This window comes from Arachis hypogaea, chromosome 10 (genome assembly GCF_003086295.3).
Source record: "Arachis hypogaea cultivar Tifrunner chromosome 10, arahy.Tifrunner.gnm2.J5K5, whole genome shotgun sequence".
NCBI lineage: Eukaryota > Viridiplantae > Streptophyta > Magnoliopsida > Fabales > Fabaceae > Arachis > Arachis hypogaea.
The window spans coordinates 91,611,863-91,635,499 of record NC_092045.1 but is presented as its reverse complement, the minus strand read 5'-3'; the positions used below and the strand labels follow the sequence as shown (position 1 = coordinate 91,635,499).

The 23,637-nt window shown below is 34.8% G+C and overlaps 1 protein-coding gene and 1 long non-coding RNA gene across 3 annotated transcripts; both read left to right on the top strand.

Moving 5' to 3' along the window:
- The first annotated feature begins 1,077 nt into the window (after positions 1-1,077).
- Positions 1,078-14,591, top strand: LOC140175867 (uncharacterized). 2 transcript variants are annotated; one of them, XR_011866748.1, is made up of 3 exons: positions 1,078-1,749; positions 6,784-6,818; positions 6,908-8,088. It is a non-coding gene; the product is annotated as an uncharacterized lncRNA (long non-coding RNA). The 2 variants fall into 2 exon arrangements; XR_011866747.1 differs by lacking the exons at positions 6,784-6,818; positions 6,908-8,088 and adding an exon at positions 12,057-14,591 and having other exon boundaries at positions 1,250-1,749.
- A 6,553-nt stretch (positions 14,592-21,144) lies between these two features.
- On the top strand, positions 21,145-23,512 carry LOC112715916 (uncharacterized). The gene is made up of 4 exons (XM_025767749.3): positions 21,145-21,856; positions 22,259-22,364; positions 22,902-23,050; positions 23,142-23,512. Exons 1-4 carry the CDS (start codon positions 21,716-21,718, stop codon positions 23,235-23,237), a joined length of 492 nt encoding a protein of 163 aa, XP_025623534.1. The 5' UTR covers positions 21,145-21,715; the 3' UTR covers positions 23,238-23,512.
- Positions 23,513-23,637: the final 125 nt, after the last annotated feature.

Sequence of the window (23,637 nt, the reverse complement as noted above, 5' to 3'; positions counted from 1 at the left end):
TTGTAGAGTAGCGGCGTCTTTGACGACAGTTTAGGCATCAAATTCGTCATGTTAAAATATTATCGGCGGATTTTCGTTTTCGACGGTAAATTCACTGGTAATAATTGGATAGAAAACGGAAAAAATATGCACGACATTTAGGGTCAGGTTTATCGGCAGGAAAGTCCGATGGTAAACCCACTTAGTGGAACGCTGTGTTTTGGTAACCCGCAACATGTTACCGTCAGATTTATCTGCATGTAAATCCAACGATAATTGTACCCTAAATTCGAACCGCGAACCATCTACCTCCTCATTTGAATCTCTCTCTCTCTCTCTCTCTCTAACCCTCTTGCCTCCCACTCTCTCTCTACCCCTCTCATCGCTTCAGCAGCCCACTCCTCTCCGGAAGTCCCCTCCAACGTTGGCAACCCCCTCCTTCTTCGGCGTTGTTCATCATTTTTTCGCATCATCATTGCTGCTGCTAGATTCTCCCGTCCTCTTTTTCTTAGGCGCTGGTTGTAACACCTCGTTTCTCCACAAAATTTATTCTCAGAAATTCTGTGATGAGAATTCGATAAATATCCAAGAATCACCTTATCATATATTATAAGGCGGATTTATATTAGATAAGTGAAAAGAATAAATATGCTGTGAGAGATAAAAACATGTCCTAAGGCAACAACCGTACTGATAACGATGAATTTGACCGTCGAGTTAAATACATCTATAGAAACTTTACTACTAGTTTTTCTTGATTGATTTAGCCTTGGTAAAGTATTCTAGATATGATTTGGAGCCAAGATACTCTCTGCTACTAATTCCTTAATTGCCGGTTGTTTAAATTGATACGGTTTAAAGACCGATAATTTTACAGTTTAATCATTAAACTGTATTTTTTTTTTTGGCAATTAGGCCATAACATCAAGGAATTATCTTCAATCAAAATTCATGAAGTCTCTTGTAATATTACCTAGAGAAAAATAAAAAACTGAAAAATTTAGCCAATCTTAAACCAAACCAAATCAACTCTATTCTTTCATAATCAAACTGATTTTTCTTTAGTATAAAGCCACAATTTTCTGTCTTCCACATTTTATCATCACACCTCATCAATCTTATTCTCTCAACAGGATGAAACCGCTTTCTTCTCATCAATATTATTCTCATCAATCTTGAACCAACACACATTAAACCGCTTTCTTCGGTTCAATCAAACCAGGATCAAAAGTATACACATATCAAGAACCCCTTTAACCATGATAAAAGCCCTAATCATCTTCCTTCTTCGTCTGATGAACGAACTAAAGAGGAATACTCAACCCCAGTTACACCTCTTGCTTACCTCCTACAATGATGGCCTCTGATTAGGTGTTCCCTGAAGAAGAAACCAACGCAGCACTCATACCACCTTTTCCTATTTATATGCACACTGCTTCTTCTGGGTCATCACATGAGAGAGGGAGCTGGCCGAGAGGAAGTGAGGAGGAGTTCTTTGTCTTCTTCTTGATTCTTCGTTGCACCATCAATAGAGGAAGGAGAGTGATAGCAAAGAATGGTGACTGACCAAAACAGAGAAGGAGCCACACCAACGTTACCTTCTTCTCCTTCCAATTCGAAAACTCTGATCATTCCTCTTGCTCCATTAGAACTCTGTTAGAACAGCTGAATCACAAGCCAAGAAGGGACTGGCCAGAGCTTGGAGGAAAACTAACCGAGAAAGGAAGAGAGAGTTTGAACCAAGTGTAACCAAGAGTGAACTCCAACGAGGTAGGGGTTGGGCTAGTTTAATTGCATGTTTGTGATTATGTGATTGATGATATTTGATGATGAAATAAATGGTTGCTTGATGTATTTGCTGCTGATTAAATATAATGATTAGGACTATAGTGCTATTATGATGAATTATTGCACTATATTGCTCTTGAATGATTATCTAATGAATGAATGATGAAATGAACAAGAGCTGAGCTCTTCGGTATGTAAGGTTAAGATGAACAAGTCTATGAAAGTTTAAGAAGTATAGAATCATGATTAGAAGAGGATTAGAAGCTTAGCTAACGGAATTGCTTAGTTAAAACCTAAGCCAATAGTTGTAGAATCTGTTACCAAATTAGGCAGCAACTTGCTTGAATTTATGGGCAAAATCTAGCCATCCAAAATAAAGGAAATAATTATCTTAGAAATCCTTGATGAGTTCAGAACCTTCCCTAAAAATTTCAGAATTTGTTAATGAGAAGGTTGGAAGATAAAAATTATTGAAAGTAAATGGTTTCTGCTGAAAAACCTGTTTTAAAGCTATTGCAGCAGCAACTTCTAACCTATGTAACTTTTAAATTCTCATGAATTTTAAGATACGACTAAATACATTTGAGAGATTGACATGTCAAGAACAATGTGACCAAATTTTAGGATAAAACCATTTTTATATACTTAATTATGTAATTTACAAAATGACAAGTTCACTGTTTGATTGACATGCAATCCTGTAACTCGTTTAGTTATACCAGCCACTTGTGTGAGCTACCGGTATTGATCCAGAACTTGATTTGGTGTGCAACTACTTGGGGGTAAAACTTTAGGGTGTCTAATTTTATTTCCTCAAAAGCTAATAATTTTTTTAGTCATACACTTATACATTGGGAGTTATAGATTTTACAAAATTACTGCACACTGTTGGCTAAACAGAATTTCCATATTTAGAGCAGTGACTTCCTAGATGTATAACTTCTAATCCAAAAGGGCTGTTGAGGTGAGACCAAAATCAAATAGAAGCCTATGATGTCTAGTTCATTCAGTTCAAATTTCAGAGCCATAGCAATTATAAAAAATTAATTATGCACTTTAGAAATTAACCGGTTCACTGGTTAACTAAACAAAACCCTCTCAAAAATAGAATATGCATAACTTTCGTTTTCGAAATGAGAATGCTTTGAAACTTGAACCAAATAAAAATTAGGAGAGTCTAGTATAACCATACCAAAGTTGAGAGTTTTTATTTCTAATTTTTCAAAGTCTACTACTATTTGCTATTTTTTTGAAGAAGTTACCAAACAGGGCAGTCGAATTTTGAATATTTATAAAAAAATTCAATTCTTAATACAAACACCCAAAACCAAAACTAAACTGACCCTTAGAGTCCCTGGAACACGTCCATTAGTAAATTGAGTTGTTACGCTAGTATTTCACAACATATATCCACCTTGCGAAGATACAAGGTGATGTTGTGATGTTCGGAAAAATCGGTACATGGGTCTCGATTTCTCTTCAATAAGTAGAGCTAGACCATCCAGAAAAATGTGATTCTTAATTCTTTAGAAACTTTAGTTTGATACGTACGCGTGAATATAAAGTTTGCTGGATTTGGAGGTCGTTTGATAGTTTAGTATAAAAAAGAAATTTGATAGTTTTTAGTATAAAAAAGAAATTGGAACGTCGGGGACATTTTATAGTGAAAGATGAGAAAAAAGTATAAGAAAGTTTAAATGTTTGAGAAAATATTAAAAGTAGTGATCCCTTACAGAAAAAAAGATACAGAGTTAAAAGAGCTATTCCCAAGATGCCTTATGCCTCAGTCAAAGAAACATATTGACTGGGCAGAGAAACCCCGTCCGCAAAAATGTTCGGACTGGGCAGAGACCCAGCTAAAAAAAATGTACTAGTTAGGCAGAGTTGCTAGGTGGGGACGCCCACTTTAAAGCAGAGTGGTATTTGATTGATATGGGTTCGGCCATATGGTATCCCGTTTCTCACTGAATGCACATTTGCTATAGCAATATTATGATTATAATTTTAGCCTGACTGACACAGGTAAATCTGTGTAGCTTTGGTATTTGACTAACATGGGGACACTCATGTGGTACCTGTGCTGACTGATTCAGTGGAGAAACTATATCCGGGATTCGTCCCGGGTAACATTGGGTGTGGGTAGCTAACCGATGTATGAGCTCATGCCCTGCACTAGGAACATGCATGCATCATATTGTTTGCACATTTGCTTGTATTTGTTTATTGTTCATTCTTTGTGTTTGCTATTTGCTATGTTCTTTGTGTGCTTGTTTGTATTTATGATTTTTCGTGTTTATATGTAATCTATAACTTTTGATTAGGATAAGAGGAAAGATTAATAAAAAAACTCCGAAAAGTTATGAATACAGGAAGGAAAGAAGAATTAGTAAAAGAATTAAGGTTAAGAAATTAAGTAACAGAATAAATCACGATGTTAGAGCCAAGAACTCTAGGAACAACAAGAAATATCACTCATAAAATTAACTATTTTTAGTTTGAAGATAGCTCATATAAGCGTTCTATCTTAATTTATGCTTTGATTCTGCAAAAAATGTTTTGGTAAGACAAATAAGTTATTTGATATAAGGAATCAAATTGGAGAAAGGCAAATATTATGTCTAAAGTAATAATAAAATCTTGTGAAGGATTAGAAGTTTCTTAAGAACAACATTAAGAAGAACAAGAGTATTCAAGAAACTACTAAGAAAAACAAAACATAGAAATTTGATTTACGTATGTCACTTTGTTTTCTCAGTCCCGTGTATCTAGTGGAAGGTTTATCTATACAATGCTTACCATATATTATATTGTGCATTTCAGTCTGAAGAACCCTAATAATTCTCTCTTTTGATTTCATATATTTAGCTGAGAAAGGAATTAAGATCCCTAGCTAGCTACTTGGGTGTCGTTTTACTAAGTGATAAGATACTAATGAAAAGACAGCGCAAGTGTTGTTTTATATGTTTTTTATATGAAAATTTTGTTGATTCAAATTTTAAATTGTGGGGGAAATGGAAGGTATGTGAGGATGAGGACAAAAGAAATGAAAAGCCGAGACAAGAAAAGATATGGAATGAAATAGTGGGCAGCGAATGGATCAAAATTCTTAAAAAGATAGTAACATGCATAGTTGTAAGAACCGAATCGATAGTTGTAAGAACCGAATCGGTGATCAAACTGGTTAGGTTACTGGTTTACTAGTTCACTGATTTAACCGATAAATCACTAGTTAAAATGGTAAAACCGGTGCGACGTAAATAAAAAATAAAAAATAGTAAAAAATTTAAAAAATTTAAAATACATATCTTCGCTATTTTAAGAATAACCAAGTCTCAAATTCTAAAGATAACTAATATAAAGATAGATATGAAATTAGTTAGTACTATTAGAATAGTATCTTAATTTAACACAATAATATCTAACTTTGTGCTCTGCCTTCTATACTTGATTGTTTTTTAAAGATGGCAGCATTAAAGTTTAGCTTCCTTCTTATGCCATTGTTTTCTAATGTTGTGATTATTTGCACTATCTGTCTAAGCTCATTTCAATGTCCATTCTTTGGTGATGTTATTGAATAATTCAATGAGGCATACATATGGCACATTTAATAACTCTCTCTCAGGATAGAAATACGAAAGACACTGGAAAACACAAAAATCAATTTGGAGTAGGAGATAGATACAAAATCATACAAAATGTTTTTATTCTGGAATAAAATTTGACTAATTTTCTGTCCACCGAAAAACTTTCTATCTTGTCTTTGGTTTTTGACTCGCTATTATTTTTGTCGAGACACATATTAAAGACAAAAAAGAAATATGACTTATTTGCTGACACTTTTTTCTTGCACTTATGAACAAATAGCTTTACTGTAGTTAGTTATGTGTTTCCAGTGTTATTTGGAATAACCTCTTGAAGTTATACAATAATATTTTTAGTGCTCATCACCCTTCTGAAATTGGCGGGACTTTGCATTTATCAACAAATTCAACAAGTTATAATTAGCAATATAATATAAATAGATTCATAATTAACAATTTAACATCATTAATTAGTTACTCATTCCTTTAATCAAATTAAAATCCAACTGAATAACTAAAAAAAAGAAACAGAGATAATGGGTTTCATTTTCACTTCACGAACGCACAAAAGCAAACTTAGGCGAAGGGGAGGCAGCAGCGATGGAGAGGACGTGACGACGACAACGACGAAAGATGCAGAACAATGAGACACAACGAGACAGGTTGCTTGCGAGCCAAAGATGGGACGACGCCGGGAACCACAGACGCGACATCGACGCACCAAAACCGGCGACGAAGCAGAGGAGACGGCCGGCAATCGTCAGTTCTAGAGTGAGATTGTGAGAGACTGAGAGACTATGATGTGATGAGGTGAGGAAGAGAGACGGTCTTCGAGCTCCTGGGGATGGGTAGCCATTTTTTTTTTGTAAACGACCAAAAAGTTGTCATTTTGGTAAGGGAAAAAAAAGTTTCGAACCGACCGGGTTACACAAAACCACCGGTTTGTAGGTTTTTATCAAAATCGGATGGTTTAACCTGATTCTCTCTAGTTCTTTACCTTATGCGGTCAGATTGCTTAATCGAACCGGCCAAATGACCAATTCACCAGTTTTCCAATCGGTCCGGTCCAGTTTTTATAACTATAGTAGCATGAGAATTGTTCTGATAAGGTTAATTGAATACCCAATAATGTGGGCGGTTGGTTTTTGTTTTCAATGCTGAATGAAGAATTTCATATGCTTATATATAGAGAAGTAATCATATGAGTGTTACGTACAACAATAATAAAAAACTAAAATATTCCCCCTCTTTCTTTCTTACTATTAAGCACTTATTTACTTTTCTCTTACTACTAATATAATATTAATATATTATCTTTATAGTAGTATAATAGTATTGGTAAATACAGATAATAGTATTTTTCTATTTATACTTTATTTTATTACATCTTCCTTATTTATCTTATTTATTTATTTATTTCACAACACGTTATTAGCACGAGACTCTGATCAAATTTTTAAGAAGACTCAGGTAACAAATTTTCATTATGTCGAAACTCTCTCATCTTGAATTCAATGCGCTTGATATATCTGGAAATAATTATTTATCATGGATATTAGATGCTGAAATTCATCTTGATTCAATGGATCTTGGAAATATCATTAAGGCTGAAAATAATGCATCCCAGAAGGATAAAGTCAAAGCCATGATTTTTCTTCGTCGTCATCTTGACGAAGGATTGAAAAATGAATATCTCACGTTAAAAGATCCTGCAGATATTTGGAAAGACCTTGAAGAAAGGTATAATCATTAGAAAACGGTGATACTTCCTCAAGCTCGATATGAATGGACGCACTTGCGTCTACAAGATTTTAAATCTATAAATGAATATAATTCTGCAATGTTTCGAATCATCTTGATAAACCACTATTTTATGGTTTATATTGTGTTTTATTGAGTGGTTTTATCAAGCTTTTCACCCACTTATTCATATGATTTACATGTATTTACAATTCCTTCCTAAAAATATCATATGATTAATAACTTGCTTCCTAAGGACTTTTTTGTTGTATATTTTTATCTTCCTTCGTACCATTCGATGCCGTGATCTGTATGTTAAGTGTTTCAGGCTTCATAGGGCAGGAATGACGTAAGGAATGAAGAGGAAGCATGCAAAAATGGAAGGAACACAAGGAATTGAGGAGATGACCAGCGAGAAGTCTCACGGTCGCATGGCTCACGCGACCGCGCGAAATAGAAGGAATTACCGTGACGCGCTCGCGTACCTGACGCGACCGCGCGGACTGGAAGCTGCACAAACGACGCGAAAGCGTGGACGACGCGCACGCGTGGTACGAGAAATGCTGAATGACGCGAACGCGTAGACGACACGGACGCGTGACGAGCGCGATCTGCAGAATTACAGAAGTCGCTGGCACAGATTTCAGGCCGCGTTTCAACCCAGTTTTCGGCCCAGAAACACAGATTAAAGTTCGGGAACATGCAGAGACTCAGGAAATCAATTCATATCAGATCATAATTCAATTTTAGGTTTTAGATGTAGTTTTTAGAAAGAGAGGTTCTCTCATCTCTCTTAGGATTTAGGATTAGGATTTCTATTAGGATTAGGATTGTTTCTTCATACCAGGTTCAATAATTTATGTTTCTCTTCTACTTTTATTTACTCTGATACTTTTATTTGTGTTTGATTTATGTCGCCCAATTGGCTTATGAATATTGTCCATGTTAGAATTGACATCTTTATTTAATATAAATTGAGGTATTTCAGATTTATATGTTATTGATGCTTGGGCTCTATCCAAATTATTTTCATTCAAGTAGATTTTATTCCCTTTTGGCTTTGGTTGATTAATTGGTAACTCTTGAGTTATCAAACTCAGCAGTGGTTGAAATTGGCAGATTCTAATTGATCTAGATCGCTCTAAAGCTAGTTTTCCCATAGGGATTGACTAGGACTTGATGATCAAACTAATTAGTCCACTTGACTTTCCTTTGCTTTAGTAAAGGTTAATTAAGTGGGAAAAAAAATTCAATTCTCATCACAATTGATAAGGATAACTGGGATAGGACTTCTAGTTTTCATACATTGCCAAGAGTTTTACTAGTTATTAATTTATTAATTCTTTCAATCTATTTCTCTTGCTAAAAATCTTTTTCAAACCCAAACACTGTTTTTCCATAACCAATAATAAATCATACTTCTCTGCAATTCCTTGAGAAGACGACCCGAGGTTTAAATACTTCGGTTTATAAATTTATTGGGTTTTGTTACTTGTGACAACCAAAACGTTTGTACGAAGGGATTTTCTGTTGGTTTAGAATCTATACTCACAACACGATTATATTTTTACAAAATTCTTTACTAGCAAAAATTCTAACGTCAAAAACGCGCCGTTGCCGAGAAATTGCAAACGTGTGTCTTATTATTGGTTATTGTAAATATTTTTTCAAAAAAAATTTCAGATTTTAAAATTTTTTATCTTATCTTATCCTTTTTCAAAAATTATATCTTTTTCAAAATATTTTCTTTTTGTTAGTTTTTTTTTTATTTTCTTCTACTACTATGAACTCTCACCCCTTTGGCTGCGAGTCTGGTTATGACTATGTTGCAGGAAGAGAAAGTTATAACAGGAATATGCATCAAGGTCAAAGCAATCGAAGATGGACGGAGCCAAGAGGAGCTGATCAACCCTTTAGGCGACAACACCTTCCAAGATATCATGGACAAAGACCATTCTATAATGCATACCAAGCTGATAGATATGGTGGACCCCCTTGCAGTTACCAACAAGCCCCCATCATATGCCAATAAACCACCTCCTCAACATAGCTTTAAACCACCACACTCACAAGCCCCTTTCCACCATTCACCTCTATATGACCCCAATCCTTATTCACTACACCAACCACCAAATGAACCATACACAGAACCACCACCTCAATATACACCATCTCCTTATCATTATCAAGATGAACCACCTTCCTACCATGAACCCTTTCTCCCAACAAATGAACCCTCCTATCCACCTCAAACCTCCATGGAGAAAGCATTTGTCGATCTAAACTCTACTATACAAGCTCTCGCCGCCTAAATCGGACCACCAAATACCTTCAAGAATCAACTCTCAAGCTCTAGTGCACTTCCTTTTCAACCACAGAATGATCCCTCCATCCCATCACCACCATCCATGGAAGAGCACCCACATCCATCAATCCAAGAGCAACATGATCCCAACGATACGATTGATATGGAACAAGAGAGAGAGGATCGTCTTCGCGAATTCATACTTCATAAGGAGTTAGAGGAGGCACTAAAGGTGAAGGTAGAAGAGACCCTTGAAGGTGAAGGAGTAATTGAAGGGAGTTGTCATGGAAAGGTAATCATCAATGAGGAACAAGAGTCAAGGGATTATTTCCAGGAAACAGTAGATCAATTTCATGCAACCCTTCATCAATTGGAGCAAGCAATAAAACAATTACCTTCCAAATGTTCGGACACTCAAGGAACCCCCATGGCTTCATGTGGAGAATCTAATGAAGAACGTAGCATGAAGGAGACACTAGAGACTCCAATGGACAATAAAGAGCATGACTTTGCATTGGAACAAGTGGAGGATGCCATAATAGTTGTAGAGGAAGAAGTGGTTGAAGATTTAGGAGATGCAGAACTTCCATAGGAAACTCAAGTTATAGAACCTCATTCCAAGACGTTTGAAATTGATGTTGAGGAGGGTGTACAACCTCCAAGGCATATCATGGTTGAAGACTTGGAAGAGGTTTATCAAGAGATGGAGATTCAAGAAGAAAAAGCACAACCTCCCATGCTCTTGGTAAGCAATGAAGAAAAGATTAAAGTGGAAGAAAGCTACCAAAAGGAAGAGGTTAAAATTGAAGAAGCTTGCAAAGAGGTGGTAGTTGTCAAAGAAGAACACAAAGGAGTAGAGCTTGCAAGTTCATTAGAAACTCCTCCCCCTAAGTTGCCATCATCATTCACAACATTCAAGTGGGTAAAATTCATATCCCTTAGCTTTCTAATTCCACTTGAATATGGGCTACTAGAGACGGATGGTCAACTTAGAGTTCTCTGAGTTCTTTGTGGCATCAAGAGTAAAAGGAAGATGGTTAGTGGTAAGAGTTGTCCTGCAAGGTTCAACATGGTTGTATGCTCAAAATTTAAATGCAAAGGTTGGTGTAAAACTCAACTGAATGGGTCTAGGAAGTTGTTTGGCCGCTTCAGTGAGAATTCAGATTGCCTGCCACCCGGTTGGAACACTAAGGATCAACAAGAAGATGGGTGCAAAAGCAAGGTTTGGGACCCCGGAATTTATTATGGCAATCAACACTCTTGGGGCCTTGTCACTTGTTTTAACTTACTTGAAGGCTTTCTGCGCCTAGTTTGGGATCCCGGAGGCTGTGAGAATTCCAAATACTGGTGGAGATTCTTGGATGAATACAAGCACAAGCCACCATAACAAGGAGCTCACCAGAATGTCCAACTTAAGGACTTTAACTAAAAGTGCTAGGTGGGAGACAACCCACCATGGTATTATCATTCCTCTTTCAGTTTTAATTCTAGTCTATTTTGTTTGTTTGAGTTTTGATTGAACCTAAAATTTTGCATAACATTCATTGCATTCTACATATTGCATAAAAAAAAAAGGAGAACACACACGCGACGCGACGGCGTCGTCGACGCGTCCGCGTCGCAGGTGCATTAGGAAGAAAATAAATCGAATAGAGAGTCACGCAGGAGTGTGGCTGGAGGCGTGCCTTTGGCACAAATCATCCCACGCGACCGCGTCGCTGACGCGTCTGCGTCATGTGGGAAAAATGCCTTCCACGCATCCGCATCATCCACGCGAACGCGTGACCTGAAATTTGACGTAAAAAAAGGTGCACGACCGAAAGTTGTGCTGGAGTGGTGCTGGATTGGTGCTGAACGCGCAAGCCTTACCACGCGGATGCATGGCTGACGCGTCCGCGTCATATCCCTATAATGGCCACTCACGCGATCGCGTCGACCACGCGACCGTGTCGCTCTGGAATTTGGCAATAATGAATTCTGAACAGAGTTGTGCGAGCGCGAGGCTGCCCTCGCGCCAGTAGCATAAAATGCGTCATGCGTCCGCGTGACCAACGCGACCGCGTCGAATAATTTAAGCGCAAGTCGCGCGTCCGCGTCGATTGCGCCGCACAGCTTACCCTAAATTGCCAAAATATCTTATCTTTTCTTCCCCAATCCTAATTTTTTCTCCCTTCTTTCTTCCTTACTTCTTTCTTCCATTCTTTCCCTTTTCATTCTTCTTATCTTTCATTTTATTTATTTGGATATTTCATTCATTGCATCTTAATTTTGTGTACATTTTTATTTTCCTTTCTAAATTCATTATTTTTTCTTTGGTGTTAAATTTTTCTTATTTAACTGTTGCATCTTCTCTTTATTTATTTTGGGTGCTTAGTGACTTGTTTTATTCTTGTTAGGTAATATTAATTAAATCAATGCCTATCTTTTATACTTGTATTACTTTTGCATTGACATGAATTTATATTATCTCTCTTTACCTACTCTCTTTCCCATTGTTACAATTTTTGCACTCTTGATATGTCATTTGCTTCCACTATTTTCTTCCTTGTATGTTGTAGCTACCATGTAATTGAGACCTTTATTATTTGGCATTAACATCCATATTTCATTTATGTTCTTATCTCTACTTCTGGGTTACTTTCCTTCTTTTTCTCTTCTTTCAGGATGGCCACCGATGAAGGGAAAGTGAAAGCTTCTAAATGGGGAGACAAACAAGTCAATTTGCACAATCTATAGCGAAAGGCATCAGTTGGAGCACCCGTCCACTTATACATCTTAGCATGCACCGAGGACGGTGCAATCTTTAAGTGTGGGGAGGTCGATACCGATCTCCATGGGTTAGTTATTTTCTGACTCAACACCAATGTTTAAACTTCTCTGTAGTTAGTTCTTGCATTTGCATGTTTGATTGCATTATAGTTAGATTTTGTGCATATTTTACCACCACTTGGTTGAAGTAATAAATTTCTTTTCAAGACTTTATTTTATAATATTTCACTAATTTAAATTAAAAATTAAAATTTTCTATGTGTTAAATTTGTTTGAAGATTGTAAATTGGAACATGGTTTTTGAGCTAAAGAACACACACCATGTTAGAATTTGAGCTTATTTACATGGCTACATTATTTAACCATAAATATTTTATTCTTGTGTATTTTCTTGTCTATGATTGTAATCTTTATTTTGTTCCAATCTATATGTCCAATATTTAGTGTATTTACATGACTGCATATGATTGAGGCCATTACTTGTTTTAGCTCACTTATCCCAAAAAGCCTGCCTTTTTATGTCACCCTTGTTAGCCACTTTGAGCTTTTTAATCCCCTTCTGTTTTATAACCACATCACTAGCCTTAAGTAAAAAAACAAATTAAATATCCCAATTGAATCTTTGGTTAGGTTAAGATAGAGGTTGTGCATCAACTAAGTGTGGAAAAACTGTGGAAACATGGGTTAATAAGGGAATGTAACATGTTTCTAATTCTGAATATTGGGAAGTTTGGGTATCTACTCATGTAAAACAGAAAATTAAAAATTTCATATGCATTGATATGTTATTTTAGTTTTTATGTCTCTATAAAAAAAAGAAAAAAAAAAGAAAAAAAAGAAAAAAAGAAAAAATATATATATATAATATAAATAAATAAATAAAGAGGACAAAATTACCCCAATGTTAAGATCAATGCATATGTGACACAAATTAAAAGAAAAGTTGATGCATGAGTATGTGATACAAAAGTGAGAATTATGGGTAGCTAGGCATGATTTTAGAAGTTATATAGAATGTATGTATGTTAGGTGATAGCTCAGGTTACTCAAAGATTCAATTTATAACTCACTTAGCCATACATATATCCTCACCCTTGCCTTGGTCCCATTACAACCTTGAAAAAGACCTCATGATGTTTGTATGTATACATTAAATATTTGTTGATTGGTTAGATGAAGAACAAAGTTTTAGAAAGCATGATTAGAGAAGAATAGAGTGATTGACCCTAGACACTTGAGAGATTAGAGTGCATATACACTACTAGGAGGGTTCAGTGCTTAATTCTATGTTCCCTGCTTTCATGAGCAATCTTCTTCTTGCAAGTTATATGTACTTTATTTTGTGATTTGAATTAGTGAAATCCAGCTCATATTTATTCTTGAAGGATTTATTTACTTTTTCACCAAGTAAGTAGAATCATTTTTTGCATGTAGTTGCATTCACATTCATAGGTTGCATTGCATGAATCTTGCCTTTCCCTACTTATTTATTTAGTCTCCTTGAGTTTAGCATGAGGACATGCTAATGTTTAAGTGTGGGGAGGTTGATAAACCACTATTTTATGGTTTATATTGTGTTTTATTGAGTGATTTTATCAAACTTTTCACCCACTTATTCATATGATTTGCATATATTTACAATTCCTTCCTAAAAATATCATATGATTAATAACTTGCTTTCTAAGGACATTTTTGTTGTATATTTTTATCTTCCTTCGTATCATTCGATGCTGTGATCTGTATGTTAAGTGTTTCAGGTTTCATAGGGCAGGAATGGCGTAAGGAATGAAGAGGAAACATGCAAAAATAGAAGGAACACAAGGAATTGAGGAGATGACTAGCGAGAAGTCTCGCGGTGGCATGGCTCACGCGACCACGCGAAATAGAAGGAATTACCGTGACGCGCTCGCATGCCTGACGCGACCGCGCGGACTGGAAGCTGCATGAACGACGCGAAAGTGTGGACGACACGTACGCGTGGTACGAGAAATGCTGAGTGACGTGAACGCGTGGACGACATGGACGCGTGACGAGCGCGATCTGCAGAATTACAGAAGTCGCTGACACATATTTTGGGCCGCGTTTCAACCTAGTTTTCGGCCCAGAAACACAGATTAAAGTTCGGGAACATGCAGAGACTCAGGAAATCAATTCATATCAGATCATAATTCAATTTTAGGTTTTAGATGTAGTTTTTAGAAAGAGAGGTTCTCTCCTCTCTCTTAGGATTTAGGATTAGGATTTCTATTAGGATTAGGATTGTTTCTTCATACTAGGTTCAATAATTTATGTTTCTCTTCTACTTTTATTTACTCTGATACTTTTATTTGTGTTTGATTTATGTCGCCCAATTGGCTCATGAATATTGTCCATGTTAGAATTGACATCTTTATTTAATATAAATTGAGGTATTTCAGATTTATATGTTATTGATGTTTGGGCTCTATCCAAATTATTTTTATTCAAGTAGATTTTATTCCCTTTTGGCTTTGGTTGATTAATTGGTAACTTTTGAGTTGTCAAACTCAACAGTGGTTGAAATTGGCAGATTTTAATTGATCTAGATCACTCTAAAGCTAGTCTTCCCACATGGATTGACTAGGACTTGAGGATCAAACTAATTAGTCCACTTGACTTTCCTTTGCTTTAGTAAAGGTTAACTAAGTGGGAGAAAAATCCAATTCTCATGACAATTGATAAGGATAACTGGGATAGGACTTCCAGTTTTCATACCTTGCCAAGAGTTTTACTAGTTATTAATTTATTAATTCTTGCAATCTATTTCTCTTGCTAAAAATCTTTTTCAAACCCAAACACTGTTTTTCCATAACCAATAATAAATCATACATCCCTGCAATTCCTTGAGAGGACGACCCGAGGTTTGAATACTTCAGTTTATAAATTTATTGGGTTTTGTTACTTGCGACAATCAAAACGTTTGTACGAAGGAATTTTCTGTTGGTTTAGAATCTATACTCACAACGCGACTATATTTTTACAAAATTTTTTACTAGCAAAAATCCTAACGTTACACCTCACGAATGAAATTATGTGGGAAAAAGATAAAACTGATCATGACATGTTGGAGAAAACTTTCTCAACCTTCCATGCCTCGAATGTGCTCCTGCAGCAGCAGTATCGAGAAAAAAGGATTTAAAAAATATTCTGAGTTAATTTTTTTCCTTCTTGTTGCTGAACGCAACAATGAATTGCTACTGAAAAATCATGAAGCGCGCCCAGCTGGTGCTACCCCATTTCCTGAAGTAAATGCGGCAAATTACCCCAGAAGAGGTAAATGGCAAGGTTTTAATAACAAGAAAAATTATGGGAGAAAAATGAATTATATTCAAAAGAGAGGATTTCACCAAAAGTGAGATAAAGAAAGAAATATCAGGCAGAATAAATCAACAGAGGATAAGTGTTTCCGTTGTGGTTGAAAGGGCCATTGGCCACGTACTTGCCGTACCCCAAGGCACCTAGTCGATCTTTACTAGGCATCCTTGAAAAAGGAGTACAAGGGAAAAGAATCGAATTTCGTTTCAAATAATGCTGAAAATTCCACCACTCATTATGATGTATCTGATTTCTTTGAGGATCCTGAAGGAAATATTGGTCATTTGATCAATGATGGAATAGTTTAATGTGTGAGATTGTTAAGCATTCATGTAAATAAATAATGTAAAGAACTTATTGTTAAATTTTATTTTCTATGTATTTAAGTTTCAAATATGATGTATATAAACAATGAAATATTAATGTTTATGAATTTTGAAATCATTAAATGTGTCATGTTTTAAAATAAAATTTTAGTATATGATATTATTGTTCTGTACAGTGTTTCTTAGAAAAATAATTCTGATCAAGTATTTAATTTAACTGTACATGCTACTCATTTTATTATTATTTGTCTTTGAAGAGAATGGCAAGGATATGTAATGAAGATGTATGCCTTGCGGATAATGCAAGTTCGCACACTATTCTCAAAAGTGATATATATTTTACCCATCTTGTGCCAAAAGAAGAATGTGTTAATACTATAATTGGCTCAGGCAATGTGATTGAAGGCTCCGGAAGAGCTATAATTTTGTTTCCCAGAGGGACAAAATTCATAATAAATAATGCACTGTTGTCTACTAAGTCTCGAAGAAACTTGTTGAGCTTTAAAGATATTCGCCGAAATGGATATCATATTGAGACTATGAATGAGGGAAGTCATGAGTACTTATGTATCACAACTCATGATTCAAATAAAAAGGTTATATTAGAAAAATTGCCCTCACTTTCATCCGGGTTATATTATACCAAAATTAGTGCAATTGAATCACATGCCACTTTAAACCAGAAGTTTACTAGTCCAAATGAATGCATAACTTGGCACGACCGATTGGGTCATCCAGGAACAACCATGATGAGGAGAATTATTGAAAACTCTCATGGACATTCACTAAAGAACCAGAAGATTCTTAAAACTAGTGAATTTTGTTGTGCTGCATGTTCTCAGGGAAAGTTAATTTTAAGGTCATCACCAGTAAATGTTGGATTTGAGTCCTCTGAATTTCTAGAAAGGATTCAAGGTGATATATGTGGACCTTTTCATCTACCATGTGGATCTTTTAGATATTTCATGGTCCTAATAGACGCATCTTCGAGATGGTCACATGTGTGCTTATTATCTTCTCGCAACCTGGCGTTTGCGAGATTACTAGCTCAAATTATTCGATTAAAAGCACAATTTCCAGAAAATCCAATCAAAGCAATTCGTCTTGATAATGCTGGTGAATTTACTTCCCAAGCTTTTTATTCTTATTGTATGGCTAATGGAATAAGTGTTGAACATCCAGTAGCTTATGTTCACACACAAAATGGGTTAGCAGAATCACTTATTAAACGCCTCTAATTAATTGCTAGACCCTTGCTTATGAGAACAAATCTCCCAACCTCGGTTTGGGGGCATGCTATTTTACATACCGCAGCACTTATTCGTTTGAGGCCAACGAGTTACCATAAGTTCTCTTCTATGCAATTAGTCTTTGGCCAGCAGCCAAATGTTTCCCATTTAAGAATATTTGGGTGTGCGATATATGTTCCTATTGCACCACCTAATCGCACTAAAATGGGACCTCAAAGAAAATTGGAAATATATGTTGGATATGATTCTCCCTCTATAGTGAGGTATTTTGATATACAAACTAGAGATGTATTTAAAGCCCAATTTGCAGATTGTCATTTTGATGAATCAAAATTTCCAACATTAGGGGAGAGAATAAGCTTCCTGAAAAGGAACTTAATTGGAATGCATCATCCTTGATGCATTTAGATCCTCGATCGGGGCAATGTGAACTCGAAGTTCAAAAGATTATACATTTGCAAAGAATAGCAAATGAATTGCCTGATGCATTTTCCGATACAAATAGGATAACCAAATCTTATATACCAACGAAAAATGCCCCAATACGAATTGATGTCCCAGTTGGACAAATTGCCACCGAAGCAAATACACGCCAGAAGCGTGGCAGGTCTGTCGGTTCCAAAGACAAAATTTCTCGAAAGAGAAAAGAGGTAAATATTATTCCTGTTGAAAAAGACATAGTAAAGACACCTGCAGTTGTCCAAAATTCTGATATAGTTTTAACGCCAGAAGACGTTCAGGTACCTGAAAATAGTGAAAATGATGAGATCTCGATAAATTATGTCTTTACGGGAGAGAAATGGGACCGAAATTTGATAATTGTCAATGAAATATTTGCATATAATGTGACATTAAATATCATGCATGAAAGTAAGGATTTTGAGCCAAGATCAGTCAAAGAATGTCGACAAAGAAATGATTGGCCAAAATGAGAAGCAGCCATGAAGGCTGAATTAGACTCACTTGCAAAATGTGAAGTTTTTGGACCTGTAGTCCGTACACCTGAAGATGTAAAACCTGTTGGATACCGATGGGTATTTGTGAGAAAACAAAATGAGAAAAATGAAGTTGTGCGCTATAAAGCCCGACTTGTGGCACAAGATTTTTCACAAAGGCCCGGTATAGATTATGAAGAAACGTATTCCCCTGTAGTGAATGCGATAACATTGCGTTATTTGGTCAGTTTATCTGCATATCATAAACTACATATGCATTTAATGGATATGGTAACAGCCTACTTATACGGCTCATTAGATCAGGATATCTATATGAAAGTCCCTGAAGGACTAAAGATATCTAAACCATCCAATGAATATTCGCAAGGGTTATACTTAGTCAAATTGCAAAGATCTTTATATGGTCTGAAGCAATCTGGACGAATGTGGTATAATCGTCTTACTGAGTATCTGGCCAAAAATGGATTCAAGAATGATGATATCTGTCCATGTGTTTTCATAAAGAAAACTACATCTGGATTCATTATTATTATTGTGTACGTTGATGATTTAAATATCATTGGGACTCCTGAAGAGATTCCAACAATAATAAAAACTCTAAAAGAAGAGTTTGAGATGAAAGATCTTGGAAGGACTAAATTTTGTCTCGACCTGCAGATCGAGCATATAAAAAATGGATCTTTATTCATCAAACAACATACACAGAAAAGATCTTGAAGAGATTTTATATGGATAAGTCACATCCCTTGAGTACCCCAATGATCGTAAGATTTTTGGATGTGGAGAAGGATCAATTCCGTCCTAAAGAAGAAAATGAAGATATCCTTGGTCCTGAAGTACCATATCTTAGTGCCATTAGAGCGCTAATGTATCTTGCTAATAATACAAGACCCGATATATCATTTGCTGTGAATTTACTAAAAAGGTATAGATCCTCTCCAACCAGAAGACATTGGAGTGGAATCAAGCAAATCTTTCGATATCTTCATGGAACGGTTGATATGGGATTGTTTTATCCCTATGGATCCAAGTCACAACTAGTTGGCTATGCAGATGCCGGATACTTGTTTGATTCACATAAAAGGAGATCTCAAACAGGATACATATTCACATATGGTGGTACAGCTATATCTTGGAGGTCCAGGAAACAAACGATTGCTGCAAACATCCTCTAATCATGCTGAAATACTGGCGATTCATGAAGCTAGTCGCAAGTGTTTTTTGCTGAGGAGTCTGATTCAATATATTCTGTCATCATATGGACTGATTGATCATAAGATAGCTCCAACTGTCCTGTTTGAAGATAATACAGCATGCATTGCTCAACTTAAGGGTGGATACATCAAAGGTGATAGAACAAAGCATATTTCTCCCAAATTCTTCGTTACTCATGATCTTCAAAATCAAGGGACAATTGATGTCCAACAGATCTGCTCAAGTGACAATCTGGCAGATTTATTTACAAAGTCACTCCCAAAATCCTCCTTTGAAAGATTGGTACATGAGATTGGGATGCGCCGATTTCGAGACATTAAATGATGTCGGCAAGAGGGGAGACTACTCTTTTTCCCTTGGTCAAGCTTTTTTTTCCATTGGGTTTTTCTTGACAAGGTTTTTAATGAGACAGTTCCCATCACAAAGGATATTGTACTATTTTTCCTTCACTAAGGTTTTTCCCACAAGGTTTTTCTTTAATAAGATTTTAATGAGGCAATATTTCTAAATGGGCATTCAAGGGGAGTGTTGTGATAAAGTTAAATTGAATGCCCATTAGTGTAGGCGGTTGGTTTTTGTTTTCAATGCTGAATGAAGAACTTCATATACCTATATATAGAGAAGTAATCCTATGAATGTTACGTACAACAATAATAAAAAACTAAAATATTTTCTCTTTTTCTTTCTTGTTATTAAGCACTTATTTACTTTTCTCTTACTACTAATATAATATTAATATATTATCTTTATAATAGTATAATAATATTGATAAATATAAATAATAGTATTTTTTATTTATATTTTATTTTATTATTTTTATTTTATTTATTTATTTATTTATTTATTTCACAACAGAAATTAATTATTTTGATCGTGCAACATGCTAGTTAATTCTTTTTGTTTGCCAATATTAAAATAGAATTTTCTTCCAAATAGAGTCAAAGATACCTTTAGAAATTAGAATTGACCTCATCTACTTGTGTATATACGTATTGTACAATGGACATTGGATATCATTCGATACCAAATACATGTTACTATATTAAGTGGGTTTGAATCACTATAATTTCGTGGAACCAGAGTGGATCAAGAAATCTTTTAAAGAGGGGACCGAAAATTAAATATTTGTATAATTAAATATTGTATTATATAATTGATGATATTATTTTTTATTATTATTTTTAATAAAAAATTATTAATAAGTGTTATATTGAAATAGAAAGTTTTATTAAAAAATAATAATTTTATATTTAATATTATTCATAATAATTAAAATTTTAATTTTTGTCTTTTATTATTATAAAGAATGTAATATGAATAATACAGATAAATTATTTTGATATTTTTTATATTTTTTATATATGAATTTAAAATAAATTAGTGAACCGAATACGTAAAATATTCATACTAATATATATATATATATATATATATATATATATATATATATATATATATATATATATATATATATATATATATACTTTTTTACTATTTAATTGGAATTTATTATAAAAATTAAAGTATTTTTTATATGATAATAAATTTAAAAGTTAAAAAAATAAAAGGAACAATAAAAAAGAATTCATCAAAATAAATAGTTAATAAAAAAATAAAAAATAAAAGCACAATGAAAATGGATTAGATCAAAATATTTAGTCAAAAAAATATAATACACTATTAATATTCAAAATATAATAATTGGAATTTAAACTCAAATCATGAAATAAAAAGTTTTTATAATTAGTTATTAAACTAACAACTCAATTTTAAAATTAAATACATCATCATATAATATATAAAAATTTTAAAATTGTCTGGAGCCATGAACCCACTTGTTATACTTTTAAATGTGCAACACAGAAAATAATGATATTAGAAAATTTTCAAGCATATCTCAACAAGACAACAACTGTATTATGCACTGTGAAATAAAATATTTTAGAAGTAGCGTTATTATATTATATATTATATATTATATAATTCATCTTTTGTTAAAAAAGTCATGGTAAGACACAGACTTCATTAACATCTCTTGTTTGGAGTCTTTTTTTTTTTTCTTGTTTACTCAAATGGTATCCCCCAACAGGTTTATGACTAATTCGTCGTGGATTTGAGTTTCATTTAAAAATCCGTTGCAGGTCAATAAGTTGTTGCATGCATAAGGCATATTCGAACTTCCAAAACTTGCTTACGAACGAGTGAGCTGACCACTCGACTAACCCAAATTGGTTTGAGTCCATGATAAAGCATGCTTTCTTTTGGTCTTGTTTCGGTTACCGAAATTTATATTGGGCCCAGCCCAGCTACGGGCCCTCAATGAGAAGCCTGAGAAGGTTGGGGGGTTTGACGAAGATTCACGAGAAGAGTCTAGCTTCAGTTGCGGTTGTTGCTGTCGTTGATTCTAATTGTTATAGTTCCAAATTATAATGCAGATTCATCGATTTCACAAATAGCTTTGAAGTTAGTTAGAATGGAGGAGGTGAAATCTGCAGTGGAGGAGCACATGGATCTCATGGCGGATCTCGTCCAGAAGCTGTCTTCCGAGCTTCGTGCCGGCCTCCGCCCCGCCTACGATAACTTCATCGGCTTCTTCCATGCCATTGATTGGAAGGTAAGTTAATTCACAATTGAATTCCAAATCTGTGTGGATCTGCGTGTTGATTAATTAATAATGTGTGTTAAGAATGTGGGAAATTGTAAGAGGAAGAGAGAAGAGAGATGTTTTTAGAAAACACAGTAAGAAAGATGAAAAAAAAGGAATGAAATGAAATTGGCAATCTGAAACTGATTCTGTTAGTTGCCTCGCTATTTATATTGGCTATGACTAACAAGTTCATTACAAGAATAGCTTAACTAATCATTCCAATAATCATCTAACAATATGTTATTAATTGCTAGCCATACTCTAGCTAAAATCACATAAGGGGTCAGGTAATAATGTGAAATATGGATTTGTTAATTCTGTTATTATTTCTATTCAGTTAGTTAAGACGGTTAGTTGGTTGTGTTTCAGGAACCATGGTTGATTGGTTTGGTTGGGTTCCACATAGTGTTGCTTCTTGTGACTATCATCACCAGGAGGAAAACTAACTTCCAGATGTGTTTGTTTCTTCTCACATGTATGAATATGATCTGTTACTTTTCATAATATGCAATATTTATGTGAAATTTTCAGATTCCTGTTTTCATTTTGATTTTGATTTTTTATTTCATGTGTGCGAATCCTTTTTCTCTCTTGTCGCATTTGATTTGATCATTGTGAACATTTCTAAACTTGTCACATAAGGAAGAGGGCCTACGGAACTAGATATATTTGTTTAGGATGATCTTAACTAGTAACCACTGGTGAATGATGCTGATATGAAATATCGTTTTGATTTTTTTGATTTACTAAATGAATGTAGCTAGAATGCAGCAATGTGTTTAGGACTTGGGAGTATGACAATTTTGTAACAAGTTGTTAAGTAGGTGAATCATTGGAAGTCACTAAATCTTGAAGATATCAATGAATTTCTCCGCAATTTGTAATACCATTTAAACATCTCTATTATATTCATTGACACATCTCTTTGTGTGGTTGAATGGCAGTCTTGAAGATATTCTTGAATTTCTCGTCTTTATGTATCTTTTCTTACTGAGAGAATGTTCTAATGCAGTGGCTGGTGTATATCTCGCTGAGAGGCTTAACACTGTTCTGAGGATGAACTCGAAAAGCTTCTCTAGTCAAAACTATTTTGATCCAAATGGACTATTTATCTCAGTTCTTTGGTCGGGGCCCCTTCTTGTCATTGCTATGATAATTCTGGTTAGTATTTTCCATCATGTAACTCATTTAAATGATAGTCCTCTCTTCTTATTCAATACATTATTAACTTGAAGTATCTTGTCTCTGGCAGATCAACACACTTTTCTCCTTGTGTTACTTGATTGTTAGGTGGAAAAGAGCTGAACTAAGACATCGTGCAAGCATTGCTCGTAATAAGGAGGAATAGTTGTTCATACTATCCTTTTTTTTCCTTCCGGATTAAACTCTTAAGGAATTTCGTCTCAGTGAGGAGATCAGATTACATGGTCGTAGAGATGGTTCTTTTGTTGTTGTTTTTCTTATTTAGTGCTCATTGTTATATACCTTCTTTTCATGTATACTTACTACACTATTCAAAGGGGAAGTGGGGGTATAATTTTACCCCTTTTAGCTCGTGTTCATCATAACCATGGATAATTAAGGATGAGAACCATTTCCTTTATTTATTTATTTTTTTGTTTCCTTGTTGAGAGCAGTTAACTTATTTTTCTTCAATACTGGTGCCATGTAAACTTCGTCTGGAATTTGACTATTGGTTGGCTCTTAAAATTTTTGGAATATCAAAGAGTAGGGCAAATGCTGTATGT

Bases quoted from the DNA above. Each gene is read 5' to 3' on its own strand.
- LOC112715916 (XM_025767749.3), top strand. From the start codon at position 21,716: ATGGAGGAGGTGAAATCTGCAGTGGAGGAGCACATGGATCTCATGGCG. The intron at 21,857-22,258 runs GTAAGTTAATTC...GTTGTGTTTCAG, and splicing joins TCCATGCCATTGATTGGAAG to GAACCATGGTTGATTGGTTT. The intron at 23,051-23,141 runs GTTAGTATTTTC...TGTCTCTGGCAG, and splicing joins TCATTGCTATGATAATTCTG to ATCAACACACTTTTCTCCTT.